The sequence below is a fragment of the Nyctibius grandis genome, chromosome 3 (genome assembly GCF_013368605.1).
Source record: "Nyctibius grandis isolate bNycGra1 chromosome 3, bNycGra1.pri, whole genome shotgun sequence".
Taxonomy (NCBI): Eukaryota; Metazoa; Chordata; class Aves; order Nyctibiiformes; family Nyctibiidae; genus Nyctibius; species Nyctibius grandis.
Genome location: NC_090660.1, coordinates 866,824 through 881,493, shown reverse-complemented (window position 1 = coordinate 881,493; position 14,670 = coordinate 866,824). Strand labels below are relative to the sequence as shown.

General features: G+C 40.6%; 1 protein-coding gene across 2 annotated transcripts in view; it reads left to right on the top strand.

Annotated features, from left to right (window-relative positions):
- Positions 1–14,670, top strand: part of TPK1 (thiamin pyrophosphokinase 1) — a 260,228-nt gene that overhangs the window by 197,216 nt on the left and 48,342 nt on the right. For both annotated transcript variants that reach the window (XM_068396455.1, XM_068396456.1), the window contains one exon: positions 9,363–9,474. In XM_068396455.1, coding sequence (XP_068252556.1) covers positions 9,363–9,474 — 112 coding nt within the window. The remainder of the gene's footprint in view (positions 1–9,362; positions 9,475–14,670) is intronic.

Genomic DNA, 14,670 nt, shown 5'->3' with positions numbered 1-14,670 from the left:
TGTAAATAGCTTGAAATTAACTGTTTAGAGTTTAGATTTTTCAAGGATTTGGCCAGATGTTTTCTTTCTACCTTGTCTTTATGTTTCCTTTTTGGTACTTTTGTGATGGAAGAACCTAATGTGATTCTTCTGTCTCATTAATAGAGGCTGCAAGTAGATTTGACCTAGCAAGGTTCTGTTTTATAGGAGGGTTCAGCTCCTTTTCCAGAAGATGGGTTCTGACAATAGTGCGAAAAACACAGAAAATTTTTATATACAGAAAATGCAATATGTGTGAGTTAAAGGGCCTAAACTTGTCCTGGCCTTCCTGTGTTTGGCAGGGTAAGCTGGATATTGTTTTTACAGCAATCTGCCATTCAGTTGACCCTCATTTTATGTTTTTTTATGTCAGGGTTTTTCTTCTTGCATTATATTACGCTGTGTTTGCTACAGCATTACTTGTTCTGCAGTGGTTCCCTGGTTTATGGGTTCAAATTCTGGTTTATTCCCAAGCAGTAAATAAGAAGGGTTTTCATAGAAGAGAATAGTTTGGTTGGAAGGGACATACAACCATCGTCTAGTCCAACTGCCTGACCACTTCAGGGCTGACCAAGAGTTAAAGCATACTAAGGACACATTTAGGGGCCTGCCTCTTAACACTGAGCTTGCATCAAACTGTTGAGATTCTTTTAACTGAATAGACATTTACATAGTATGAACGTACGTGTAAATTTTGGCACCAAAATGCAAAGGCAAAATAAGGCAAATAAGGCAAAATAAGGCACAAATAGGCAAAAAAGGCAAAATAAGGCAAAAAGGCAAAATATGAGGCAACAAATGAGGAAAGAAAAAGGCAAAAGAAGGCAAAAGAGGGCAAAAATTGTGGCAAAAATATAAGGCAAGGCAAAAAGGGGAAAAAAAGGCAAAAAATAAGGAAAAAAGGCAAAAAATAAGGAAAAAAAGGCAAAAAATAAGGAAAAAAAGGCAAAAAATAAGGAAAAAAAGGCAAAAAATGGGGCAAAAAATGAGGAAAAGGGCAAAAAAAGAGGCAAAAGAAGGGAAAAGAATTCAAAAGAAGGCAAAAAAGAGGCAAAAGAAGGCAAAAGAATTCAAAAGAAGGGAAAAGAATTCAAAAGAAGGCAAAATCAGGAAGAAAATGAAAAAAAAAGGTAAGAAAAGGGAAAATAAGGCAAAATAAGGCAAAAGGGGAAAAAGCAAAAAATAAGGCAAAAAAAGCAAGAAATGTGGCAAAATATAAGGCAAGATAAGGCAAAATAAGGCACATAATAAGGTGAAAAAGGCAAAAAGTAAGGCAAAATGTGGCAAAAAATAAGGCAAAAAAAGACAAAGTAAGGCAACAATAAGGCAAAATAAGGCAAGATAAATAAGGCAAAATAAGGCAAAATGTAAGGCAAAGAAAGGCAAAAAGGGGGAAAATAAGGCAAGATAAATCAGCATGTTGATAATTTTGAATACTCATTTGGGGGATAGAAGAGGTCCTCCACAGAGGTCTGAGGAAGGCAGAGGGTAAGTGCCACATGGGGATTTGTCTGCTCCCCAGTACAATTCCTTCAACCTTTTGATGATATTTTATATATACCTGTGTAATCCTTTTGGGATGCTCCCTCAGCATTATAACTGCCATGACAAATGAGGTGCTGGAAAGATGCATTCAGCATTCCGAGCTTCAAGACGCCAAGCTGAGTGTGTTTGTGTACGGTAAGAAATCACTGTCAAAGATTTAGGACTATGTTGGCCTACTTTGAATTATTTTAGTGTGCTTGGGAATATTCCTCTGTATTCTGAGTACCAAATCTGTCACTGATGACACTGGTGACATGGGTGCAGTTCCCACTGAGGTGCAAGGGAACTGAAGGTATATCCATTATGAAAAGGCTGGTGCAAATAAGCTTCACACGCCAATCCAACTGCGATTCATAACGGAGGAGAAGGAGTTTGGGGTAGTACAGGATTCTGCACCAGGTGCTCCAAGAGAAGAGTGGGTTTTTCTGTGAACTGTAACCTCGAACTGACTCCTTAGCTATACAAGAAAAGGGAGAGAAGGTGGGAAAAAAGAGGAGAAAAAAATAAATATTTGAATGGCGAGCCTGAAGTTTCTTTAATTATATTTGTTCTTCCTGACCTGAGCAACAGGTCTTTGAATTTCATGGTTGTAGAGAGAAGCAGTCAGTCATTGCTAGCACAAGATCTGGGGCATAACACTTCTTCAAAGCCTGCTGTTATAAAGCAGAAACTATTTCCCTGTCTACTGAAAATAGATACGGTTTCTTATCCTAGGTCAATGAATATCTTTATAATAACAGCAGATTATTCCTTCCTGTAACAGAGATCAAGAAGAGGTGCCGAAAATTGTCTCAAAAGTTCATTATTCACTACTTCAAGCCTCTCTCTTTCTTATCTAGAGGTACGTGAAAGTAAGAGAAAGGGAGAAAAGAGCATTTGTGAGATTCCCCCGGTCAATGCGAAGAACTCTGTGCATCAGTTTGTTTGCACCAAAGAAATTATAGAGGCCAGAAGCCCTTAATCCTAATGTGAAGCCCCCAACTATGAAGCCAGTTCTTCTAGAAGGATGGTGGTATGTGAGAGGATTTGTGGGCTCATGGTTTGCTGCATCGTGTAACACACAAAAGAGCAAGGGCATCCCATGGATGTAGACTGAGGAGTACAAGAAACTATAAGAAGATGTTGACCAGCAGCCTGTTGATCATTCTTCTTGCTTACGTAGGAGAGAAGATTTCCAAGTGAGATTTTGGAGGAGGACAGCTACGGAGATCTGCCAGTTTGTCTGGGAAGACTTCTGAGAACAGATAAACAGATTTGAGTCTTAGGGGAAGTCACAAAGGCACCTGCTACAGCAGCCAGCCAAGATTCAGATGGTCAGCAGCTGATGAAAGGAAAAATTAATTGATTAATCTCCTTCCACTAAATAGGACGAGATGGGCTCCATCACAGGATGGACTGTGAAGAACTCTACAAAATGGAAGACAGATTAGCTGTAGTAGGGAAGAGGAAGCCAGATGCATAGAGAGAGCAATCCAAGCAGAGCAACCCAGACAAGAAACAAAAGATATCAAATATTGTTGTATGGCATATGTACACACTGATAGGCGTTAGGCTTGGGAACCCTCCTTTTGTTCTTGTGCAGCAACAGAGCCTAAGCACTTCCAAAAACAAAACAAAAAACCCCCTAGCACTACATACTCACCTAAAAATTCCATGTATTCTTACATAGCATAAAGGTGCCTTCCAGCAGTACCGAGTAACTCAGTGCTACGAAGGAGAAATTGTTTCTTGCCACAAGTTAGGTGAGCAATGTCCTGTCTTTTGAACTCCCACGCTTCTCTAGTACCAAGGAAAATAAGAGAATGGAGTCTAGGTAGGAAAGATCCTCTGGACTCTTACCCTGTAGAAACGCAGAAAGAAGAATGAGCAGTGACACTGAATGTGTTGTGAACTGGTGGATGGTGACAAAGATCATGCTGTCATTTTCATCCCTTAGGAATTACAGAATATTAGTGCCCTTAGTCGAGGCCCCTCTAGATGGAGAATCTAACTGCAACACTGCGTAACACTTACACAGGCAATATGAAACCTTAAACAGCTTCTCTGCTTTTCGCTTTTACCTGCAGTCTATTATACTCTGTAGTCTCATAAATGGATATAAAGAAAATGGCTCTGATTTTATAAGGGCATCACTAAAAATGCTGATTAAACCTGTAATGATGGGCCTGCTGAGGACAGGGCATCAAATGCACAAGCTCGAGGATAAAATGTCACACTGGGCCAGTGTGAGGCTTGCTGGAATTTAGAGAAGGACCAGCCAGTTCTTGGTTATCGTGGTTTCATGCTGCATTTGTGGTATGGTTTGCATTGGTTTATGGTAGACTGAAGAAAATGGTGTGGAATTCCATTGGCAAGTGGGCAGTTTCAACAGAAGGAGTTTTTCTTTAGGGTAGTATTCAGAGCAGAACAAGAATTAGTATTTATGGCATTTGTCAAGCTTTAAGATATGTCTGTGAAAAGAAATTAAACCACCCAAACTCCCTTTTAAAGTAGCTTTTGCATTCCCAGGTATCTTATTTGCTTGATCGAGTGCTTTCATCACTCCATTTCTGTGCATGTTAGCGCTGTCCACACTGCTGGCAGTTTTAGCTGCTTGCAGTCTCCAGAGAAAAACATACTTCTGCATTTTTTGCACCTACGATTGCTGTTTTCTTGTCTTGACTGCAGGAGCTAGAGAGTTGTTTTACTTGCTCATGCTGCAACAGGTAATGGGCAAACAAGGGGCGCACCTACTGTGCTCACTAAAACATCTCATCGATGAGAAGCGTACTCTCAGGAGGGTTTTACTAGGCCTGTAGAAAAAGTTCACGTGTGAATGTGTGAAACTCTGGGACCATTTGTGCTTTGTGGATAATTTGTACGTTAGATATACAGTAGCAACCACTTCAATGCACGACCTCAGGGTATAGTAAATCTTTTCCTTTTAGTCACGCTTCCCTCCACGAGGATTTCTTTCTATACCCTTGTCATAAATGGGTTTGAAGCAGATGTGTTCATTAATTGGGTCTAATATGGATTATCATTTATTCTCTCTCTACTGCCTGGGATTTTATTGACTATAGGGTTGTCATTTTATGAAGTGCTGCTCTTGAAGCTATCTATAACTGATAGACTGAAGTCTGCCCATTTCAGTGCAGGAACACTAGTAACAGTTGACAGTAAGGATCGGCAGGATTGGCTCCAACATTTTTATTATTGTTTTGAAGTACAATAAATTTGCTGGTTTTTTCCATATGAGTTCAAGCAGTCATTGATGCGATATACAAGAGCTTTTAGACTTCTGGAACTGTGGATACTTTTATTTTCAACAGCAACAAAAAGCCTGGTGGGCTGAAATAACATCCTGTGAATAGCAGTCGTGTAATAGCAACTCGGCACTGTGTGTATTTGTTTGAAAAGACAATTGATGATATTTCAGGGTTATAACAAAATAGCTCTTCTTAAATACATCCTTTTAGAAAAATGGGCTGTATTTATCGTGCTCAGATTCTCCGCCTAAAAGCTTTTATTATTGTTAAGTCAAGCTCTTACACAACTGATGATTAGTAGAAATATTTCTGGAACTTTGTTTTTACTTTATTGCCAATCACGGTATTTGATTTTAACATAAATGTTCTCAGCTTAGTTTCATCCTTGTTCCTTTCCTCCTCCTCTCTGCTGCAGTCTTTGGTGATCATGTTTATTTCTACCCATTCCCCAAGTCTTTTATCTACATACCATTTTCTGCACCCAGATGTTTATGGACTAAAACAGATTGTGGGTTTTGCCTTTTCCCTGGGTAACGCTATGACATCTGTATTTAGTTTTTTTGATGCTGTTGTTGTTTTCAAGGGTGTGCTGCCATCTATGGAGTAATTGTTGAAATAAAGCTGATATAAAAAGACGTTTTATCAAAAGATTATAGAAAACAAGATCTAGCGAGTGGAGGAGGTATCACAGAGCAGTTGGCCAGATCTCAAGAAGTGCTGTTTCTCTGCAGTCTCAGATCTCACAGCAAGCACAGGTCACAGTGTACCATTTAGAAAATCAGCGACTTCTCATTATTCAGTAGTTTTATTTATACTGGACAAACTATCAGGGCAGCCTGAAAATTAGAACACGGTTCCTTTGTCCTCCAGTCCTGAAACTTGTTCCTTTTCCTTCCCTGTTACCTTTCACATGTCCTAGTCCTTCAGCAGTTTCTGAGATCTGTTTATTATATTTTTCTTAATCTGTTTTTTAAAGCTTAATTTTAATTCCTTATTCTTCCCCAGCATCTTTTTATCTGGCTTCATGCCTCTCCCGTGTCCAGTTTCAGCCTGCCAGGTTCCAGGTTTCCTGCCTTCAGAGCCCTTCAGAATGCAGCACTGAAGATCAGTCCCCGTTCTCTCTCTCATAACATTTTGTCGCTTGATATCTGTTTTAGAGTATACATTTATTGCAACACATTTATTCAAGTTGGTGTGGAAAGCACTTGGAGAAGTAATTTTCTCTGTACTTTTGTGAAGTGCCCCTGGGGTATCTGTGCATGCCATGAAGCTGCCAGCTTTTATCTTCATACTGTTCACGTGCTTTTCAGCTTGCAAATTTTTGACTAAGGATATTAGCGTGTTACAACCTTGAGCAGGGTTAGGTATGGGAGTGGGGCATATTTAACCACTGCTGCCTAAATGCTTTCTTATAACACAAGACACTAGAATCAAAAGGAAAAATTTAACCTGTATGGATGAAGCATTCTTAAAAATACCTTCTGACATTTTCTTCCTATTGCTGAACTTAGAAATTGATCTTATTTCCCAGCATCAGAGACAAAATGAAGGAAAAAAATCAATGCTGAAGATTGATCAATGTTTTTCAAAACTGACTTAATAAGATAAAAATCAATGCAGCTGTATTCTTTGCCATTATTTTATCACCAGTGTCATTCAAACATGGTAATACTTGATTCTTAAGGTAAATGTTAAAATATTTCAGTTACCCCCTACAGAGGCAAAAAACTTCAGAAGGAGGGATTTATTTAGTCAAACTTTGGTTTTCTTTTTAATCCTAATTTTGGAACTTTGAGTTCTGCAGAAACTGAAAACAGTTTCATATTTTACGTGCCAGTATATAATTGTTCCTTTAATCACAGCGACTTAAATAGAACAAATTATTACTTGTATTTGCAAATTACAAGCTCTGATCCTCCCTCCTGCAAACAGCAGTTCCATCTTGCTTGGTTGATAGATCTGTGCTCAGAAATTTGAAGATAAGCTTCGGCACCTAATTTCCCCCATGGCAGACTCACAGTGCTTTGAATTTAGAGCCTTTCTGTGCAAATGCATTGGCTGATTAATGTTTTTTGGCGAAAATGAGGGGGTTATTTGGGGGCTTTTGTTTGTTTTTTCTCAACTATCATTTCCCTTTTGTCTCCCCACTGTCCTCAACAATATTAAGATGTGTTATTGATTTATTTAAAGAAAAGTCTTAAAAACTGTCTTGTGCACATCAGTGAACCAATCCCTAAGCCATGAGTTTGGCTTAACAGTGGAGAGGTTTTTTAGAAAACAATTTGCATTTCAATATTTCAATTCCTATTTACTTGCTGCCTTGGGTTTAGCCCTTTGGGCTTCTAGTTTGAAATTTCTCTTAACAACTGAGGGCTGGAAAATGTCCTTTTAGAGAAGAAAGTCAAGATTCTCCCCTAATCACTGGGATGTGTGAACTGGGATTTTAGGGAGGTATCAGACATTGAAAGACTCCTGATAAATCCTGGATATTGGCGAGCCTCTGGTAATGGCATCTTTTGTTTGAAAGATTTGTTTCATGAGCACAGAAAGACAGCGTTCTGCATAAATGTCTACTGAGTTGAGTCCCTATCTGTAAGCTGGGCCAGAGTGTCATAAAATAGGAAATGCAAACCTGATGGTAGGTAGACACAGTTTTTGAGAGTACAGGACTTAATCAGGATCTCTGTCAGGCCAGTTACTTGTACCTCTCTTTTTCATATTCCTTTCCTAATGGATAAATGTAGTGAGTTTGCTCCTCAGGTAGCTCTGAGCAGCAATATGTGCATTTATTGGGAACAGACAGTCCCACCCCTTCGTCCTCTCCTTCATCATCAGCTTCATTATAGACAATACCTGCAATCGCATAACAAGAGAGCTTGTTCTTGTGCCTTTCCTCTCCCTTTCCTCCTCCCCCTGTACTGCAGGAGAGAAGTAGCACGGCATATTGCATGGCTAAAAGGTTATCAAGCCTGGATTTGTTACACCTCTGTGTAACAGGCAAGCATTCACAACCACTATAGAAATCCATGGCTCATCACACATGAAGCTGGACACCCTGAGAAGATAGATGATATTGGATTGGTTTTCTTGTTGCTTTACAAACAATCAAACAGGCTTAAGCTATGCGATCTGATGCTCCCTAATTGACAGCTTTTCCAGGGTTCATTTGTTAGCTGAGAGCATGACATGTATTGAAGTTGTTTCTTCATAATGCAGTTGGCATTAACAGGAGAAGCTGTCGAACACCTCAGACATCAACATCTCAGCAAGAAGATACTTCGCCTCCAGTTTTGACTTTCTAACTAGTGACTTTATATTTGCAAGGGCTTTTGGAATGAGCATATGAGAGGACAGGACATAAAAAAAAAGCTTGAATACATTCCCCAAAAGAAAACTTGTGAGAAGATATTTTTGCTGCTTGGGACATTTACCTGCATTTTATGGTTCAGCTGTTCTTTTTTCCTGTGGTATAAAACCTTGGTTCAACAAAGTACTTGCTGAGTACTCACTGCGTTTCAGAGAGTTCTTTCATTTTGGTAGATTAATAAATAGGCATATCTGATTTTATTTAGAGAGATGAAGAATTGGTGTTTAAAAGACATGCTCAAGGGGTTAACTTGCCTGTGCATCACCAAGAGAGATAAAATAAAACCACAAAGAAACCTCTGTTTCAAAGAATCTTAACCTCCCTCAGATGAAGCCCATTAAATTACCTGTGTAGAAGAGACCAGAGGATGATTTCTCCACTGATCTTGTCACTGGTTTGCATTTGCTGCTCTCTTCTAGCTGGTTTTCATAAACACTTTCTTAGTTTCTTAGAACACAAATGGTGCCAGAACTCTAACATTGAGCCTTTTTTTTTTTATTCTGTAAAAGATTTCCACTATCTACTCTCCCTTGCAACTGTTTGTATGCTGATACCTGGGAAGATGTTCACTCAGGGTCTATAAGTACTAATTAAGAGCTTGGTCCCAAATCCGTTATCATTAATAGCTGGTGCTTCTGCATCCCATGAACTTGATAGTTACAAAATTAATTCATCTTAGATGTACAAAAAATGTGCTTTAATTTCACTTTGTTGTGCTTACTTAGTGTAAGCTTGTTACTCTAAATATTTAGGTTAATTTCTCTAGCACCTAGTGAAATTTCTGCACCTATTCTTCCTTCTGGGGAGAGTAACATGCCTGGAGAAGTGCATGAAATTTTACAGACGTTGTCAAAATAATGAAGGGCTTTCAGTGGTGCTTTGACTACCGGTGTTTAGGAAGCGAAACAGCTGTTTAGATGAGGAAACAAATGCATGAATGGGTCAGGATGCTTAGAAAAGCCCAGAAACAAACTTCTTGAAAGCCCTGAGGTCTGGAACCTAAGCACAAGTCTCTCCTCCCTCAGTAAACATCAACCACCTGCAGCCAAATATTCCTGAGCCTTTGGGGGACGTTCTGGACCTGTCTCCATCTACGTACTTTCTGTTTTATTTGCAAGGTCTGTTGGCAAATGCCGTTTGGGTCCCTGGCAAGCCCTGACTCCAGAAGCCCTTCTGTCTTGCAGGGCAAGCACAAGCTGCGTGTGGACACAGGACTGGAAGGCGACTGGTGTGGCCTCATCCCCGTCGGCAACTCCTGTGAGAGCGTGACCACAACGGGCCTGAAGTGGAACCTCCGTAAGTCAGATGCCTCGGGGACGGTGGGTTTGGCGTTACCCTGACCACACACTTACACCAGCCTCACCAGTGCTGGAGGGCCTTACGTGTTTGAAGGTGGTACATGGCATTGAATCTCTGCCAGGCCATTTTTTTTCTAGAAATTAAAGGGTTTTTTAAAAAAAATAAGAGAAATATATTTAAACCTGAGATATCGCAGGCAGAAACGTGTTTTCCATTTGGGAGTCATTGTGCTGTTTAAATAGAACATTTGTTGAGGTCATGATATGTTACCGTCTTGATACATTGCCCTCCAGGGAGGGGAAGCTGCTAGTGCCTAAACTCCTGGTTATAAGCCATAAAGTTACAACAGACAAATAATAATGTGGTACAGATTATTAAAGCTATCTCACTTCCCCTGAACTGCTTCACAGATATTGTCTGTTTGTCAAAAGGTGCGTTTGATCTAGAACAGGGACATTTATCTGTAGAGAAAGGTTTCTTGACCAAAAAAAATTGAAGCAATCTTCATCCTCCTGCCTCCTCCTCCCACACTGAGTCATTCAGGATATATTTACTCAGGAAAATAAGGGGATATTTTAGATAAAGATTCATTAAAACTTAAGGTTAGGGGGATATTTTAGATAAAGATTCATTAAAACTTAAGGGAAGCAAAGCAGTAATTGAGAGGCTCTGGTCTTGCAAGCTGATTTACATGGCCAGGCTTTAGAGCCATCCCATGTAGAGAGGGCACGTGGTTCTCAGTTTGCAATGCAGTGCCTTTGTTGGCTAATAATTAATCTGAGGTTGACCCACTGTGCCAGCCAGCAGCACACGGGCTAGTCTAGGGAGTGTCTTGTTCCGCTCAGGGTTTGAGCATGTGCAATTAAGGAGGTGATAGGCATTAGTAGCTCACTAATGATAAAAGATATAAATGTGGCATTAATTTCAGGACGTGAGAGACTTGCCAGGTAAAGAGCTGTCTGGCAAGCGTTGTTTGCATCCTTTTAAACTGTTAAAGACGTTCTCTTAATTTGAAAAAGAGACGAGTATTTTCATTTGGACTGAAAAGCACAGCTGACAGGTAAGGTACTGAATCTTCATTTGCTCATCTCCTGTTCTGCAGTGGATTTTGTGGCCTGTTGCCCTGAGGGACTACTCATTTCTCCATAAATGTTGTACCCTCCAGAGTGAGGTGAAAAGAAGCTCAAACCAGACTCATGTTAATGCAGGGAGCATCTCTGAAGCCTGTGTCACTTTGCAAAAGGCTACTGTGTGGATCAAAACGTAGTAGATCATAGGATCATAGAATGGTTGGGGTTGGAAGGGACCTTGAAGACCATCCAGTTCCAACCCCCCTGCCACAGGCAGGAACACCTTCCACCAGACCAGGTTGCTCAAAGCCCCATCCAGCCTGGCCTTGAACATGGCCAGGGAGGGGGCAGCCACAGCTTCTCTGAGCAGAGATGCTGTGAGGTTGCAGTCCTTTCTTGTGGCTTTGATTATTAAAGTTATTTTTCAGATACATCAGATTTTTTTTGAGTTTAATGACATAAATTTCATCAGATTTACAAGGTGCTCATTAGAAAGACAGTAATTTTAAAGATAGTCTGTCTGCTCCCACAAATGACATGGCTTTGTCACTACTAAATTATGATTGCCTGATCTGCTGAAGGTAAGGAGGAAGGGGTTATCAGTCTCGCTGTGCCAGCTGGAGAGGCATGCAGTGGGAGGTTCAATGGGAACAAACAAGTTTGTATCTAGGATTGGGTTGAGGTACCAGTTTCTTCCATGTTTATTGGTTGTGCTGTAATAAACTTCTTCAGGTTACCATCTCTGCTTCTCCCAGTCCTTGTTGCTGTCTGTTTCCAAGAGGAATCCTCAGATCTTTACAGTGTTTTCCTTAGTGATGTGTACACTGCACCCTGTTACAGGCTACTCTTTCAGTCTCAGTATTCATGTATCTCACAGGTCATATTTCCTTCATTTATTTCTCTGCGTTATCATCACAGGTGTATAAAAACAAAAATTACCTGGTCTTCCTTGAAGATCTGAGGCACCAAGGCCATTACAACCTGAACCTGCTCTTGTGCCCAAGTGACTAGAGCCTGTACCTCAAATACAGCGTGTGGTTAGTGGTGACTTGGGTGGATTTTTTCGCCAATGAATAAGCCTTACATTCAGATAAGCCAAGTTTGATATTAGCTTTCATTGTGTTAATGGCTTCTGTGCTGCCTGTAGCTTTGCAGTTACTTCTAAAAAAGTTGGTCCTCCTGGAAATTGCAGTGGAGAAGCAAAGGCTCACCAGGGGAGGAAAGGGATTAAGAAGATACTGAAGGTGACACGGATGTCAGTCAGCATTGCTGCTGATGGCTGGCAGTGGCAGAGCTTTCCCTGTTAGTGGCACTCTGAGCACATACCTTCATCAGCCTCAATGAATGAAATGGATTGGTTATAAATTCATTTCCATCATGAAAGAAATAGAATTTTTAAGCCAAACACGACACAAAAGGCCTTTTTCTCCAGTTTGTTATGGAATTAATTGAATGTGACCCAGCGAATTTGGTTTTAAAAAGTAATTTGAGTCCTCAAAATATTTTAAGTATCTGGGCAGCAAACTAATTCCAGAATTTCAGTTCTGTCTGAACAGTCAAACGTGATGCATTAGGTGAGAGGGGAGCCCTCATTTTTGCAAACGATGATTTCCAGCAACTCAAAATTCAAATAACTCTGCAGGACAAGAAGGAGCTGGCTTTGCTTCAAGGTTTTTAGTGTTCAACACCGATTTCTGTCCGAGCATATCTAGATTACTCTTCTGATTAAAATTTGTAAAACCTTCAAGGGGTAGTCAAATGTTATCTGTGTCTAATCTACAGGTGCTGTCATGAGACTTCAGAGCTTCTGAATAGAAAATGACAAGGATAAATACCTAAGACAGAAGCTGTATTGGGGTTGGGAGTAGGCTGCCAAAGGTCTCATTTCAATGGCTGAATTAGGTAAACCTGAAATCTGTAATTTATTCTGCCGGCAGAGAAACAATGATGTCTTTATTATATTTTTAATATTGCAGAATTCAGTATTTTTTTGTGCGTCTGTGTGAGGATGCAATGGGTATACATGCTTTTATCCATGCTTATCTTATCTTAGTTATTTGCTAGCACTTGGCACAAACAGAGCTTTCATTTATTTTAGTTCTCATCTCATGGGTGAAAGAACTTGGAGAAGAAAGTGGAAAATTGATTAGAGAAAATATTTTTTATCCTTACCTGCTATTGTGTAGCACACATTCAGAACACATTATAAACACACTCTTTCCACTCCCAAAGGAATACAGATCTTCTCTCTATTAAAATCTGATTTACAGCACAGCAATCAGATAATGCTCCGTCTGATTTGACTCACCTGGCTGCTTGCTGATAACAGCTCTCCTGTCTAATAATAAATAACGAAAAATCCAATAGTGCCAAAATTACCCAGCGTTCTTCATCAGGTCCTCGGTGGTGCTTTCATGGAAGGTGAGTAAGAATAAAAGTAGAAATCAGCGGCACTGCTCATTGAAGAAGGGTTTGGAGGGTAATGGTAGGCTTTTCTAGGAAATGGTTCCTTTTCTAGGAAATTACTGGAGAAAATAATCTTGCCAAGTAATTTACTCCTCACCCCCTTTGGTACGCTGTGTGTCATACCTGTACTGAAAATGCTGGCGTAGATATACACTGTGTGTGTATGTGCTTTCCAGGTAATTTTCATGCAGATTTGCTTCTTTAGGCAGGAAGTTAAATTCCTGTAAAATGCTACCATTGAGAAGAGCACCACTGTCATGTCACCTCAAAAGGCAATAGCAACAACAACAGGAGCAAGACCTTTAACTGTAGCAACAGAGCATCCACTGACTACTGACTTCACAGGCAGATAAACAGGACCCAAAAATCTTCTTGATGCTGTTTACATTTTAGTGAAATTAAAATGTTTGCACTGTTTTGTTCACTGTTTTACTTCACTGGGGGTTTGTTGACGTTGCCTTGTGAATGGAACAAAAAGATGACAAAAGCAGTGGGGTTTTGTGTTTTAGGAGAATTCGGAGTCTGAAAGATGAAAGAAAATGAGTAACTCGGGGGAAAAAAGTCAGAGGGTGAGGGACTGTTCTGGTGAAGGCTGTAAATTAAGATGGGCAGGTATCTGTGTGCTAGGGAAGCTGTTTGTGTAAGCACTCTGTAACCTGTTTCATAACTGAAATAGTTTATATGGCACATTTTGCTGCCCCACTTCGTTCTGACTGAGGCAAACTAAGCGGCGCTCCCAGGAGTAGCTCTGCTTCCAGTGGCAGAGCAAAAAGCTTCACAGCTGGATTCCCCTCTCCCCTGCTTTCCTCTCCTTCCCTCCCCTCTCATGTTCTTCACTGGTAGAAGACTCCCAGTCCATCAGCTGGGACCTATGTTCAGAGCTTCAGTGATGTATTTTTTCCCGTATTCATTACAGCTCTAAGGCCTTGGGTGGGGCAGGGTGACAGAAATTGTGCTGCTGCTCCCACAGCTTTGGGTGGGTTTAACCTTTTGCAGGCTCTATGCCTGCAGGAGTGCTGCTGTCTGCCTTCCAGGGTCACATCATTTATTACAAGGCAAGGCCTGCTGAAATACTTTTCCAATGAAGCAGATGTTCTGATGGTGGCAGCCTGGCATCCCACTGGTTTACTGCAAGTCAGCAAAAGCAACAGTGAGAGCATTGCTTAGCATTGCATGAAATGGTTTCGAACCAAAAAGACCATTTGGCATCCATGAAAGGACTGATGAACACGGAGCTCAGTTGTGCTGCTCCCCTAAAGCTGTATCTGCATTTTTTTCCTGAACAGCAGCTTGAAAATTCAGTCAAACTTTCGTGAAGGGGCTTGAAATGGGGATTTGAGGTCACACATTTGGTCCATTTCCACATATTTCAACGACTGTTTGGAATTAGTGGGAGGGAGGTTTGGTTCCAGCTCTTCTTTAGCAAGGTAGCAGGGTCCTGGCATTGAGTTTGGAAAGGCTGCTTTGAGGTGATGAACAGATACGCTCTTCCAGATCACACTGTGGGGCAACATCACTGCTGTAGGACTCCACTTATGGAAAGATGCATGTGCACACCTTACTCCTGAACTAGCTCCAACTGCTTCCAGTGGTAAGTTTAGCCCAGCTGCATGGCTGTCCACAATGGGACATGGGGAGTGTGTATATATATGATCCT